The following is a 15,798-nucleotide window of genomic DNA, read 5'->3' on the forward strand; positions in this document are numbered from 1 at the left end:
TCTCAAATGAATCGCATTTAAAGTGCTCCCTCATCTTAGCAATGGTCTCCCCAAAGGTGAGATCTTCTGCCAGGAAATCTCCTTCAGCAGCGTCTTCCTCAGGAGAGGTTTAGTCAAGAGGAGAGGGAAGATGGCAAAAAATAGGACAGTGATTCCTCTAATGAAGAGTCAGAGAATTCCTCCTCTTCCATCAGAGAGAAGTCTAAGGCTTGGGGCCTAGGGCTCAACACGGTGGGGGGGGGGCTGAAGCAGCAGGTCTTAAGGCCATGAAGGCATTGAAAAGGCTTTGCGAAAAAGACTGCCAATCTGGCTGACTTTCCGCTGGAGGAGAAGTATGCTTCCTTTTTTCTTTCTTTTTCAGAGAAGGCCTAGCAGGCATCTGGGCTGCAGTAGGCCTGAAGTCGAATGGCAGTGCGATAGGGGAGTGTTCTGTCCAGTTGCCCAGTGCAAGCCAGGTTTCCCCCTCGGCGTCAGAAGCAGATATCTGCAGGGCCTCAGAGGACATGCCTTCCACACTGGGTTCTGTGGCTTCCACTCTGGTACCTGCTGTACCCGCACAGGTGGTAACCAATCATTCATCCAGGCCGACATCGGCCACAACATAGGAGGGATGTCGGGAGGTGGAGGTGCAGCTATGGGTTTCAGGCTTTAAGATCTTGGTCTTTTTCTTGGGTGACTCGGAGGACAAATCGGATGGCCCCTCCATGCCTAATGCTAAATGCTTGCGTCGCTGATTCTCTAGGTATGTGCTTAAGGCGTGCAGTCTGTTACGCAGAGTTTTCGGGATGAAGGCCTGGCAAATGGGGCAGGCTTTATGGTCGTAAGGCAGTCCTACACAATAGAGGCAAAGATCATGGGAGTCTTTGTGGGGAATCTGATGGCCACACTTGCGCTTACCTTTTCTGGATGACATGAAAAAACACCATCATGCAATGACTAAAAAACAAAAGGTCCTCAACAGGGTACTTATCTCAATAATTCTTGATCCAATGGCCGGTACGGCAGAGCAGCTGATGTTTGACTGGAAGCAGAGAAGTTCTGAGGTCTGGTGCATGCAGACATCACTTTTATGGCCCTCATTCGTCTAGCCAAGTCAGACGTCCCACGCACTCTGCAGCGACTACAAACTTTCGAAGACTGTCCGGATGTTCAGGTAGCAATAGGAGGATACCAAAGAGTACAGAATACTGCAACATGCGATTAGAAGGACATCCATACTGTGTGACTTTCATCCAGTTCAAATTTATGTGTTGCTGGATCAGACAGCGGCACCGACTCTGAAGTGCCTTCTGACCCAGAGCTCTGACTCTTTCCCTACCCAAAATTCACTGGACTCCACCTTAGCAACTCAGCTACACAGACACACACACAATAAACTGGACAACTCTATATAAGGGAACCCCTGGTTAAACCATTCCTTAGGTGCGGAGGAAAAGGGGTACACAGTAGGACATGACTGTGCACAGACAGGGAATAAAGGGTCCACTCATCTCAAAGCCAAAGGTGAGAATCTGGAAGGGTGTAGGAGGAAGAAGGTTTGAACTGGATGAAAATCAGTCAACATGGATCAAACGTTATGCCAAGTATACAACTTTTATATCCAATATTGCCTATTTTCATCTGTTTCAAATAAATGGGACAGAATTCCAAGCTGTCAAATTGGGTTCTATTCTTAAGTACAGTGTTACCAAAGCAGGAACGTGATCTGGAATGCACATCCAGTTTATAGTGAGACACAAAAGTGTGTACCGTAGACCAAGTGGCTGCAACATATAGGTCATCAATGGACAGTCCCCTATTGAAGGCTGCCAAGTTAGAAACTGCCCTAATTGAATGAGCCTTTGGTTTACATGGTAAGGGTATGTTCTTCTTATGGTAGACAAGAGAGATGCAATATTTCAGCCATCTCGAAAAAGTAACTTTTACCACTGCTCTTCCAACATTGGTTTTTGAAATTAAATTGATAGTCTTTTGAGCCGATTTGTTCTGTGAATGTAGAATCTGAGTTGTCAAAGGCATCTAACATATGCAACACATATTCTGCTTTGTTTGAATATATGTAGAAAAATGCTGGTAAGTTTATGGATTGGTTAATGTTTACTTTGGATGCCACCTTTGGAGTAAAGGATGCAGTGGTTCTGAAGAAGACTTTATCCTTGTGAAAAATTAAGTACAAGGGTTTGCATGAGAGTACCTGTAACTCTGAAATTTGTCTGGCTGATGTCACTGGCACTAGAAAATTTTTTTTCCAATTAAGGAAGTTTAGGTCTGCTGTGGCTGCAGGTACAAATGGAAACATAATCAGAGCTTGCAGGATAATGGTGATGTCCCATGGAGGGGCTAGGTCTTAATGGAAGGTCTTAGTAGGAAACTACCTTTCCAGAAAGCTTTACACATTTTCAGTGAAACTATAGAAATGTCTAACATGAAAATCTGAAATAGGTGCTATTTGAACCTTGACAGTGGAAAAGCTGGAACCTTTACCAAAGAACTCAGATAAGAATTCTAGTATGGATGGAACAGGTGCTAAAAGGGGATAGAGTCCTTTAGAAAGGGCCAAATAGAGAATCCTGTTCATTTGCACTGGTGTATCTTTCTAGTGGAGGTTTTTTTTTTGAGAAGCAGAAAGCTTACTTATTACCACAGGGGGAAGCCTAGCATCTCTGGCTAGATTTAAAATTGGAGGAACCATGTGTTTAATTTCATGGACTTCTGGTCCAGAGGAGGTAGTCTGGATGGGTTAGTCAGCAGGTTTGGACAGTGATCCAACATCATGGAAGACGTACTAGCAGAAGCCACAGGTAGGGGAGCAATGTCTGTCATGACCGAAAGGAGGCAACAAGGTTCACCCTGGCCTTGCACTGTCTAGCTTTCTGTATGAATTTGCTCATTAGGAGCAAAGGTGGAAAGGCAAATATATAGACTTGAGGGCCAACTGTGAACCCACAGTGTCGCCTGGTGACTGACCCTGTGGAGAGATCAGGGTAAAATATTTGCTGTTAAGATAGGAGGCAAAGAGTTCACAGCAAGGTTGACCACAGCGACTGATGATTAAATGGGTCACTGTATGTTTGAGGAACCACTCATGGGGCATCAGGACAGTTCTGCTCAATTTGTCTGCTAATACACTGGTTAATCCAGGGATGTACACTGTTACTAGAAAGAAGTGTGAAGACATCACCAACTGCCAAACTCTCATGGCCACTCAACATAAAAGATAAGAACATGTTCCCCTTTCATGTTGTCAGTCTGTATGGAAATCACACCCTTTGGGAGGAGGTCCTGGAATGCCTGCAACGCTAGGTGGCCCACCCTCAGTTCCAAGACACTAATGTGAAGATTGACCTCTACAGGTGACAATATTCCTTGGATAACTCTCCCTCTGAACTGCCCCCCTACCCTAGAAGGGAGGCGTCTATGGTTACCAATGCTGCAGGTGGATCTGACTGGAAAAGGCACCCCTCGGTTACTACTGGAGATGTTATCCACCAAACAATGTGTTGTTAAGCAAGCTTGAGTAACTCAAATTCTTGCATGCAATGGATGAATGGACTGAGACCACTGTATTGCTCAAGTCCATTGCAATACTAACTTTTAGTATCTGGCTAGAGGAACCATCAGAAGTGCTAACACCATGAGGACTAAAAGATGCAGAATTAACCTTGATGGTGGTGATGTAGGACCTGCATAGCTGAAAAGAAAAGTAACAAAACTCTTGAATGGGGAAGGCTGACTATCTGAATAACAACTGAAGCACCCTGGAATGAGTGGTGCAACAGCAGTTGCTCAGAGGTAACAGTTGGGAGCAAATCCCCAGTAGACACAAATGTGTTGCTACCACTGCCATGATCCTGGTGAACACCCTGGAGGCTGTGGTGAGATCGAAAGGCAGTGCTCGGCATTTGTAATGACAGATTTCCAGCCAGAAGTGGAGAAACCTACTAAGCTGCTCTATTTTGATATGATAGTAGGTGTCCTAAAGATCTATGGATCACATCAAATCATCCTTTCTCAGCAGAGGTAAAATGGACCTAATTGTTACCATCCAGAATTTTGTCTGTTTCACAAATTAGTTTAGATGACAGAGATACAGAATGGGTCTGAGGTCGCCTTGTCTTCTGTGGCATAAAAAAGATCTTTGAATAGACCCTGGATTCAAACTGGTCTTGGGGGACTGGTTGGATGACTTTCTTCTAGCAGCTTTGAAATTTCTGTGGTTGCTGAGTCTCACTAGGTGGACCATTAGGGGCTTTATTTTTCCTGAGGTAAAATGGAAAAGGAAATTGAACAGCATCTGGAAATTATCTTTAACATTCAAAAAATTGAAATTATGTTGTGTCAGGCTTGAGGATTCAAAGGCTGCTTCCAGACTGCAGCAATTGAGCAACTGTTCAGGAGCGCTGATAGGCCTTTTCTGTAAAAGGATTGTAAAATCTCTGGTTACGCAGTCTGAGAAGGTCCATCACCTGGGAAGTCATGACAAGAGCTCTGTGATTTACTGAACCACATCTTCTTCCCCTGCCTCCAATTCCTAGAAAATGATCTTTGCAGGGTTGAGAAGTTGACTCCCACTGCAGAGAAAGTTTTACCATCCTGCTGACCTCTGGTGAGTGACTTTAAACTAATAACCACCCCCCCCCCAAAAAAGTTGAAATATCAGTGTGTTTCAAAAGGATGGAAAAACCTTCTGCACAGTTACATGGACACATCCAGGCATGGCACTGCATGGTAATACCAGTGCCTACTGCTCAGACCGTGCCATCAGCTGCATTGAAAAGCAATCACTTGGCAACATTTGAGATGGACTGTAGGGTAGAAAGCTGGGAGTCACTGTTTTCTAGCCATCCGTAGGCAATACCCGCAAAAGAGATTTGACAATCTCTTTGGTCAAGCAAGCCTCCCTGGAATCTGGATCAACATTTTTTATAATGAGGAAGGTTTTTCCCCAAAAGGAACTTATCTTCCCAAGAAAGAAACAGCAAAAGCCAGCCATCGATCCTCAAAAGCCCTGGACAGGACAGCTCTCATTAACTGCAGGAAAGCTCTGAAGAGTATGTCAGCCAAACCCATCTTTTTAGTCATCTCAGCTCAAGCTAACTAATGGTTTGGGCACATGGAAGGTGCCCTGAAGCTTTGGAAGCTGAATGGTCATTACAGCAAATATGATGAAAACTCAAACATCACAGCAAACAGCTCATTTATGCTATCCAGTAATAACATCTTCTCACACAGCTATTAAACCGGGTAACACAGAGTTCCCGCTTACCTGGACTCACTGCAGAACCACAAATATATTCATAACCAAAATGATGTTGGTTGCATGAGTTTTTCTTTTTGCTTAATTATTTTGGTGTCTCGGCAACCTTTGTTCTGCAGGACAGAATTTTATTTGTCTGTTCCTATATTCAGAACCAACCTGAGTAATCCAATACTGCACTTGGCTCTAACAAGACCATACAAAGAACATACTGTATAATTCATTTAACTCTTTTAGAGAAATATTTCATGACAAGAGAACAACATAGCTGCATTGGACAACTGCAGCATTTTTTATTTTTGCGGGGGGTATAGAACTGTAGAAATTTAGATGGACCACAGACTCACTTCTTTGGTATTTGATTAAGACTGCCACTAAACAGCATACATTATAAGTAAGTACATTTTTTTTAAATTGTGCGGCTTCTTATCACATGAACTGTAGTGTACCCACTTCACTGCTTCTCTCTGACAACCAGTGCACTTGGTATTCCAATTGGATACATCTTGCCCTTGTGCCTAATGGATGCATGCATCACTGCTACTCCAGAAAAGAATGAATGATAGGAATGATCACGTTTCTTCAGTGGCTGTTTGTCACTTCCCAATTGAGTCGTCTAAGCCAAACGTTACCAGAGAGCCCTTCACTAAGCTCAGATGTACAATGTGCCAGAGCCAAGATAACTTGAAGTCAATAATAAATTAATTTTGTTTCCTTGTTTCTAACATGGATACCTTACTTTTACGTTTGCTCTGTTAAACACAGATCTCTGCTCCTCTCTAATCTCTGTCCATAAAACTATCCTTCTAACTGTTCCTAAATTCTAGAATGATTTATCACTTGTGTACTAGGTCAAACTGTGTGGAAAGGACATCCATATTAAACTCTGAAAAATGGTCCTCCAGTCAACTTAGAACAACATTTTCACCTACATTTAACATTCCAATCCTTAAAACAACTTCTCTTTCTTCTGCAAATATTCCAGCACTTTTATATACGCTATAGTCTCTACTACTTACAAAACATCCCTGTTCCCATGGTTTCAAACTCATACTGTCCACACTTCTTAAGCCATCCCTGCTCCCATTGCTTGGAACTCCTTCTACCCATACTTCATACGAGGATCCTTATTTCCCACTGGATTGAGACTAATTCTGCCCATACTTAACTACTGGAAACAGCATGTCACTTAAGACTCATTCTGCCTATGTAACTCAATGCAGTCCAACTTTCTGTCAGCACATATTAATAGCAGCCCTGAATAAACTAACTTGATGTTCTCAGTTATCTTTCGGCTGCCACAACAAGCAGACTTGTGTTTAAAAGCTATTAATGTACTCTTAACTATTTGACGGCTTTTCAAGTTAAGTCACAACCTTCAACAATGTAGTAAAACATTCTGTAGCAACTAACTGTAAAACTCAAACCCAATGACAACAGTACTCTCAGCAGTCCATGCTTATAACAATCACTGGTCACTACACTATCAACATGTAGTTACTAAGGGGGAGGGCAGTGATTGTATCTGACCCACAAAGTAGTCACTGATAAGGTTACCACAGCCTCAGAAATACAAAGGAGGAGCTTTACTTACTAAAAGCATGCCTCTTCATACAACACAATTAAAACACAGTATCAGAACTAAGACCCACTGCTGCAGAACCTTAAGTTTCTTGTCATATTAATGTAACTCAGTTATTATAGTTCACAGAAAGTTTTCAAAAAGTACTGAAATGTCAAGGTGGTTTATTTTCATGACCTTTTACCTTGGCTGTTCATTACATCTCTGCATGTAAAGAAAATAGTTTTGGTTGCATAATGGTTAAGATGTTTGCCTTACAGACACAAGGTGCAGGGTTTGCTTCTCATATAGGTTAACTGGCTAGGCTTAAAATGGCCCACAAGGGCAGTTAGCCTAGTACTAATCCATGAAACTATGAAGTATCAAACTGCAGTGCCTCCAATTCAAAGAAAACACTGTAATTTGTAAAGTGCACATCACATAAAGGTCAAGCAGCTAGATTAGTTTTCATTTAAATGTTCAGCAGCATTATAACAACCAATGAAACTAAAGCCAGTTATAACTCCTCTCTCATAATACTTCTGTGCATTATTCCAAAAACATACTGTCACAGTTTCCTCAACGTCACTCATTTTGAAATGTCTGAATGCAAATAAAAGTAGCAATCCATCAAAAAATGAGAAGTGTCATTGTTTAAAATGTAAATATTAAACTATGTAAGACGTATTCTGAATTACTGAATACACCAGACAATGAACATTGCTTAACCATCTAGATTTCAGAACCTAAAACCACACACACACGCATGCATATTAAACTTACAGACTTTGTTCTTTTCTTTTCTGTATTAGTTCAATTAGCTCCTTGTCGAAGTACTCCTCATCTGCATACTCTCTGCCACAGTCCAACTCCTCATTATGGGCATCAACATTGTTCTTGTGCAGCTGGCTGGAGATATGGTTAGCATAGGCGGAAAGACCCACTTCTTTCACCCTACAGACCCGGCACTCATGGTCACAGTCCCTAGGAAGAGAAGGTGAAGGTGGTGATGCAATGTCTCCAACAGGCATGACTTTAGAAATGAAGGGAAAAAGAGATGCAAGTTTCCTCTGCACCTTTAAAAAAACATACACAAAGTGACTAAACCTGCCTAAAATGTCACAATACACATGCAAAGTCAAAGAAATGCTAAAAACACGTAAATGGTTTTGAGTATTTCTTTTTCCCTATGATTACACACAAAGATTTTCTTTCTAGACCCTTTACAAACAACCAAGAGGCAAATTTACTTAGATGTTCTACATTGTCAGAATCATCTTGAGTTGTTGAAAAGGCTTTGCTTTTACAATATTAAAAAAAAAAATCTTTGTGGCAGAGGAAACTTGATAAAAGAGGCAGGATTTAATAAAAAGGCATAAATAAGCCTAGCACATGCTGCAGAAGAGCACGGCCATGGTGACAGTTACTGCAGAAAACCCAGTGACTGTTGCTACTTTTACCCTCTGCCTGGGCAGTCAGTCATCAGCCAAACACTGAGCTGAAACCTGCCATCAGCCAATCCCAGTGCAGTATAACTCAGGCTTAGACAGCTGGAATATCTGCATGAGGAATTTCAAGCTCTCAAGCAAAACAGTTAAAGACAGCTGCAGTGTCAAGGAGTGAAGGCTACATTTGGCATATGAGTCTTCTGGACTGCATTCCCCTGTACATTAAATAAATGCTCAACAAAAGACTTGTGTTAATAATTACAAACAACAGCTGCGAATGAGTCCAACATTACATTAATTAATACACGCCTGTAATGTTGCAGTCTGAATTACACTAGTTATAAAAATCAAACATTCCTAGACTATATAGTAAAATTCCTCTCAACAGCAAACAGTTTATAAAGGTTATTCATAAACACAGAAAATAATGCTATATTTGCACTGTTATGTACTTTGTACGTTTCAAGTTTTGCTTATATTTGCTTTTTTTTTTTTTAATTTTTCACGGAGTAAAATCATACCACATCCACGGTCCTTTTACGGAGAAGACAGGAGCTGCTACTTATATTGACTATGGGACACTTATACCAGGGGGAACTCCCTTCCTGAGCATCAATAAACTTTCAACTTCCAGATGAACTAACAAGAGGCTCACATGGAGCTAAATTCTTCAAACACTTGAAATGTGGATTTATAAAACTCAAGGATTAAAGTTTCGTTTTCATACAAGGAATCTTTCTGGGACCAGACAAGACTAAAGTACTGACTGAGACCTGAAGAGAAGACAAAACTGAACTTGCCTATGTAATGCATCTAAAAGTCAGAAACTGCAAGTTACTCGTGCCCAGTATGGTCCATCAAGACATTGCAGACAAACAATGCATTTCAAAATATCAATGTAGTAGTAAAATCAACAAAAACAAACCATGTCAAAGGTTTCTAGAGGGGGACAAGCAGCCCCACCCCCCACCTCCACAAGATAACAGCCTCAAAACATAGCTACATGTACATGAATGCATGACACTAACTCAAATACTGAAAAACATGAAACACGAACTCAAATTACATGGGATGTTTAATAAGAAAATAAAAAATGAAACCAAGCATTTTACTACAAAGGTCACTATCACAGAAAAAACACAAACAACAAAAGATCACTTTCTCTGGGATCCTGCAATCTCAACATTAAAATTAACATACAATTTTGGATTCTGCAAATATCACCACAAAAGGTTGCAAAGAAAAACATTAAGAAAATACAACACTGAGAAAAGAATCTCTGGAACAGAGATAATTCTGTCTCAATCAAAGGGGAAATCGTGCTAACAAGCACCCCACACCCCAGCACACATGCAAACAACTGTGGAAAAAGGCAAACACCATAAGAACAAAAAAATGTTTCTTCATCCCATCTGCGACATTTAGCTGCTATTCACAACTTAATCAAACTGCACCTCCACTTCAGAAAACTAGAAACCAGCAAGAATCTTTACAACGCATCACCTACAGACCTTCCAATCCTTGTTGAAAACAAGCTACAAATATCAATTAGCTATGCAACTAAAGTCATAATAAAACAGAATGAATCACCATCAATGCAGTTCAATGCTTCTACAAAAGATAACAGAATGGGTGACAAAAATGCCTAGTGCAAAATACGATGCCAACAGAACCTTCCAGGACAACACCTTGTGAGGAAGCTAGAGATGAGAAAAAGGACAATGCTGCATGCCAATCTTCTTCTTTCGGCTTTTCCCAGTTAGGGCTTGCCACAGCGGATCACCTGTCTGCTTATGATTAGCAGTGGAGTTTTACAGTGTCGAGTTGCCAGCCCGGCGCCTAACCTTCCACAGAAGGCACACACACACACACACACACACACACTCATGTCTAGGGAGTGTCCAATCCACCAACAGCATGTCTTTGGGATGTGGGAGGAAACCGGAGCACCTGGAGGAAACCCACGCGACCACAGGGAGGACATGCAGACTCCACACAGAAGGCACCCCAGCTGAGGATTGAACCGGAGAACCTCTTGCTGTGAGGTGGCAACGATGCAGCATGCTAATAAACCTAATTTAATAGGTATGTAATTTATCAACTAGTCTTCTTCAGTGGATATTTTGGAATTTCCTCACAATATTCTCAACTAAGCAAATTTCTGAATTTTCTCTCATTCTTAAATCCAAAAGGTACAAACACTTCCTGTCAAGACATGCTACGACATCCCATTCAAATGGGAGAGCTCAGCCCCTGCACCAGTCAATTCAATCCCTACTCAGCAAATAAACAAAACCTGAAAGACAGGAAACAAAGAAAGTACAGTTGTGTACACTTACCATAAATGTAGATGTTCGAGTGTATTCAATGTTGCAGACATTACATTTGGGTAATCTGCTGGCAGGTTGCCCTCAGTCAGCCTGAATATCAAAGTCTTGGGTCCTGCTTCCGGTTGCTGTCTCCTCTTCCATGACGTCAGGTCGTCAGGGGTATAAAACATGCAGCCGATGCCATTTTATTCAGTTTTTCTTGCCCCAAATGTCAGGTGCCCCCCAAATGGAGAGCAAAAAAAAAAATATATATATATATATATATATATATATATATATATATACACACACACACACACATATATATATAAATAAACAGCAATATATATGTAAATGCAACTTTAGCAACATAAACGTTACCTTCATCTAAAAGCAAATACACCAAAAAGGCTTTAGAACATAGTGAAGGAAAGAGAAGTTCTAAAAAAAGGGGGGATGGCAGGTGGGTAACCCGGACTGCAACAGTGAATACACTCTAACATCTACATTTACGGTAAGTGTACACAACTGTACTATGTTCTTCGTGTTTCACTGTTGCACTCATTACATTTGGGTAGAATCCCAAAGCTATGGATGGGAGGATGGAACTAAATAACATTAGGAGCGGCTATAAGGCCCTGCAGAACTGCAGGGGCGAAGCCTGCCCTGGACTTAGAGAAGAGAAGCAAATGATAATGCTTTGTAAATGTATGAACAAAGCTCCAAGTAGCAGCTTCTAGAATGTCTTTGGTTGGAACTCCTCTGAGAAATGCTGCTGAGGTAGAGGCAACCCTGGTGGAATGTGACCCGATTCCCTTGGGCACCGGTTTACCATGTAGCAGAAACGAATGCAGTGGCTTATCCACTTAGAAATAGTCTGCTTTGATATAGCCTTCCCCTCTGATCCTGCAGCAAATGCCACCAGTAGTTGCTCAGATTTTCTTAGAGATTTGGTCCTGTTTAAGTAGAATCTTAGTTGTCTGTGTACGTCAAATGAATGCAGAATTCGCTCCCCCTTGTTCTGCGGATTTGGGTAAAATGTTGGCAGGTGAATAGTTTGGTTAAGAGCCACACTGGATACCACCTTAGGCATAAAGGAAGGATTGGTCCTGAGGGACACACCCTGTCCAGGTAAAATGTAATAAAAGGCTCCACAGCCATGAGGGCCTGTAGTTCTGAAACCCTTCTTGCTGAAGTGATTGCCAAAAGGAAAGCTGTTTTCCAAGATAAAAACTTTATATCCACAGTAGCTGCTGGTTCAGAAAGAGGCAGGATGAGTTTTACCAGCACAAAATTGAGATCCCATGCAGGAGTTGGTGATCTTCTGGGAGGCCTTAAATTTTTGGCCCCTCTAAGATACTGTTTTAGCAGAGGATGAGAAAAGATGGGAGGCTCCGTGTTGTACTGAGTCGAGAGGGCAGAGGCATGGATTTTTATTGAAGAAAAAGATAGGCCCTTGTCAAGCATCTCAATCAAGTATTATAAAATCTGAGGAATATTTGGTTTTGCTGTGTCCGTTCCTTGTGCTTGGTTCCAAGCACAGAATCTCTTCCATTTATCAGCATAAGATTTTCTAGTACTAGGCCTTCTGGCTTCCAAAATGACATCCATCACAGATTTACTGAGAGGTGTTGTTTGAATAATTACATGATCAGCCAAGCTGCCAGGTTCAGAGTTTGGAGCGGATTGTGCAGAATTTGACTGCTCTGCTGAGACAGTAGATGAGGTATTTGAGGCAAGCACCAAGGAGGGAGTTAAGACATATTCCTTAGAATTTGGAACCAGTGCTGGCGAGGCCAGTCCGGGGCAATTAGGATCATTTTTGGTTTTTCCTGTCTGACCTTTAGTAAGACCTTGGGGAGAAGAGGCAGAGGAGGAAAGGTGTAGACTGATTCCAACTGAAGGATATGGCATCCACTTTCCATGCTTGTCTGTGATGAGTTCTTGTGCAGAATTTGCCCAGTTGATAATTTTGGGGAGAGGCAAATAGATCTATGTCTGGGCTCCCCCATTTCTGTGTTATCATGCTGAAGACTTGTGGATCCAGTTTCCACTCGTGAGGGTCCATAAGATTTCTGCTTAGGTTGTCTGCCAGAGTATTTTGTTTTCCTGGCAGGAATTGAGCTTGAAGATGTACTTGGTAAGTCAAGGCTGTGTCCCACAATGCCATGGCTAGTCTGCAAAGGGGGTAGGAATGTGTACCCCCTGCTTGTTTATGTACCACATAACCGTGGTGCTGTCAGTCTTTATCAGTAGCTGTCCTGGATGAAGCAAGTCCTTGAAGGCTGTCAGGGCATTCTACAGCTAGCATCTCTTTCTGGTTGATATGCAGATGCATTTGCTTTGCGCTCCATATGCCCTGAATGCATCTCCCCGCCAGGTGGGCCCCCCAGGCATAGTCTGAAGCATCTGTAGTTAGGGTTTGTGTGGCAGGGGGTAGAGTGAAAGACCGTCCCTTGTTCTGGTGACATGTCTCTGCCCACCAAAAATCTCCTGTTGTAGGCAGGGAATGAGAGGAATCATTGTTTCCAGACTGTGACAATGTTGACTCCATAAACATTTTAGATACCAGTGTAGTTTCCTCATATGCAGTCTTGCATATGGAATTAGTAGAATGCAGGATGCCATGAACCCCAAAGCTTGCAGAATTTGTCTTGCAGATAACTGGGTTTTTGTTGCCATCAGTTTGAAGTATATAGTCCGTTGCCTTTGTTTGTCTAGCGTAAGGTAAGCCATCTGGGCAGTTGTATTCAAGTTTGCACCCAGGAATGTAATTTTTTGAGAGGATACCAGCTGTGATTTCTTTTCGTTTATTGTGTACCCTAGGCATGTTAGAAGCCTTTTTACAAACGCCAGATGTTGAAGAAGAATGTCCTTGTTTTCTGCTTGAATGAGAGTCGTCCAAGTAAGGATAGATTTGTATGCTTGTCTACAAAATGCAATTACTGGTGCCAGGCACTTTGTAAAGACCCTGGGTGCAGTAGATAAGCCAAAGTGCAGTGCAGAGTATTGGTAATGCATAAAACCTGCCTTGAAGCGGAGGTATCTTCTGCACGATTCCCTTATTGGGATATGCAGGTAGGCCTCTTAAGTCTAGAGTCACTAACCAAGCATTCTTGCCCAGCATGGGCAGTAGCTGTTGTAAAGTCAGCATTTTGAATTTTGGGATGTCCAACAACGTGTTCAAAATAGATAAGTCCAGTATTGGATGCCAGGCATTGTCTTTTCTGGGTACCAGGAACAGTCTTGAATAAAAACATTGTCCTTTTTCTTGTTCTGGTACCCCATTATCCATGAGGGACGTAACTTGTTTCTGAGCCTCTGCCCACTGATTCTGTGGCAGATCTGGCCAACCGTTTGGAACTGGCAAAGTATGGAAATTAAATCTGTACCCCTGGGATACTATGTTTAATACCCACTTGTCCTGGGTAATTAACTGCCAATTTTGAGCATGAAGTGCTAATTTCCCCCTCAAGGGGGCTGCCAAAAGAGAAGTGCTTGGTGATGGTAGAGGGAAGTCATTGAGACTGCTTGCTGTAGGGTTGTGCTTTGTTTCCTCCAGATTTGGAGGTAGAGGCACCCCACTGCTTTGACCTGTAAGAACCCTGTGACTGGTATCTAGAGCCTTTTGAGCGCCTGAATTTGCCTTGTGAGGCTCTGTTGGACACAGGAAAGGACCAATTTTTAGTAGGCTAGTGCCTACTGAATCTGGGTGGCTGCACTTGTAAGAAATCTTTTACAGTTTGCATAGATTTAGCTTGGTCTTCCATTTTCTTTAAAACCTCTTCTGCCTTCTTAGCAAACAGAGTATCAAGCTGTAAAGGTGCATCCAACAATTTAGCTTTAACATGATCAGGCAGATTTTGCTCCTTGAGCCAAGCATGCCTTCTAAATCACAGATCCAGTAACTGCGGCCCTGCAAGAGGCCTCCAAGGACTCAAAAAGACATTGCAAAGTATGCTTTCCAACAGATTCTGCTGCATGCAATTATTCCTGTAATTCTTTATTTTCCACACAATCAGAAATCAATATAATTTTCTGTTTCAATAATCCCATAACATGCTGTTAATATTTAAGCATAAGAAACTGGCAGTTTAAGGCCCTAACTGCCAAGGTTGCAGACTTATAAACCTTCTTTCCCCATCTAGTCAGCGCCCTGGAATCTCTATCAGAGGGGGTAGGAGTTTTGGCTGTAGAGGCCTTTACACCTTTGGGTTTAAGGATCAGCAGCATGATTTTTGAATAAAAATTTGTGGGGGTCAGGAACCCTGTAATATCTGTCTGGCTTACTAGGAGCCGAAGGTAGGGAATCAGGAGCCATGCTTGATTCCGAAAACACATCAACAACAATGTTTAATACAGGAGGTATAGCCAAAGGCCTATGCTGAGGAAGAAGGAAATCCCTAAGCCTCTTTTTTGATTCAGAGAAATCCTGGCTCTCCCAATGAAAATATTCCCTCAAAGTATGCAAGGTTTCTCCAAAAGAATAATCCTCAGGAGGAGAAGCAGATGGAATGGATTCTTCTGCATCTGAATCCTCAGAGGGTGGTACAGAAAATTCCTGATCAGAAGAGGAATCAGAAGAAATAGAAACCTGATCTGAAGATTCATAATCGGTGTCTTGCCTAAGCCTCTTAGCAGTAGGGTGTTGGAAACCACTAATCAAGGTACTTAGGTCCTCAGCCATTTTGATAATCTGTTTTATAGGCATAGGGGTCTGAACACGTGGCTCATGCGTCATTTTTTTAGACTTAGAAGTTGTTTTTGAAGCTGGCGTCGGTTTTATATAGAAATGTTGAGGCCTGGAAAACACCCTCAGAAACCTGTGCCTGCTCAGCGGCTCCGGACCCATTCGAGGGAGAGACATCCACGGGTTCAACACTCTGAGAATCTCGCGGCATACCGGACTCCGCATGGGTCTCGGTAGAGGCCTGCGACTCAAAAGTAGCGGGTATCAGGGGCTGCGAAAGCACCTCACTGAGTACCGGCGAACCGGCAACTGGCTTAGGAGAAGCTTCGTCGTCGGTTTTGGACCTCGATGGTCTCTTTTTCTTTGCATTTTTTGTGAACTCCGGTAGTCGGATTGCTATCCGACGACATTCAAGGGTAATTAAATCTGGATCCAAAATATTTTGAAGCAAAAATATACAGTCGCTTAATAGTGCGTTGGTTAAATCTAGCACAAATCCGACAGCAAGGCACGTTATGATCTGGGCCTAGGCA

General features: G+C 42.2%; 1 protein-coding gene across 1 annotated transcript in view; it reads right to left on the reverse strand.

Moving 5' to 3' along the window:
• Nucleotides 1–15,798, reverse strand: part of ZNF106 (zinc finger protein 106) — a 2,006,671-nt gene that overhangs the window by 1,758,346 nt on the left and 232,527 nt on the right. The window contains exon 4 of the mRNA XM_044074076.1: nucleotides 7,602–7,802. Coding sequence (XP_043930011.1) covers nucleotides 7,602–7,802 — 201 coding nt within the window. The remainder of the gene's footprint in view (nucleotides 1–7,601; nucleotides 7,803–15,798) is intronic.

This window comes from Protopterus annectens, chromosome 6.part0 (genome assembly GCF_019279795.1).
Source record: "Protopterus annectens isolate FY-2018-M chromosome 6.part0, PAN1.0, whole genome shotgun sequence".
Taxonomy (NCBI): Eukaryota; Metazoa; Chordata; order Ceratodontiformes; family Protopteridae; genus Protopterus; species Protopterus annectens.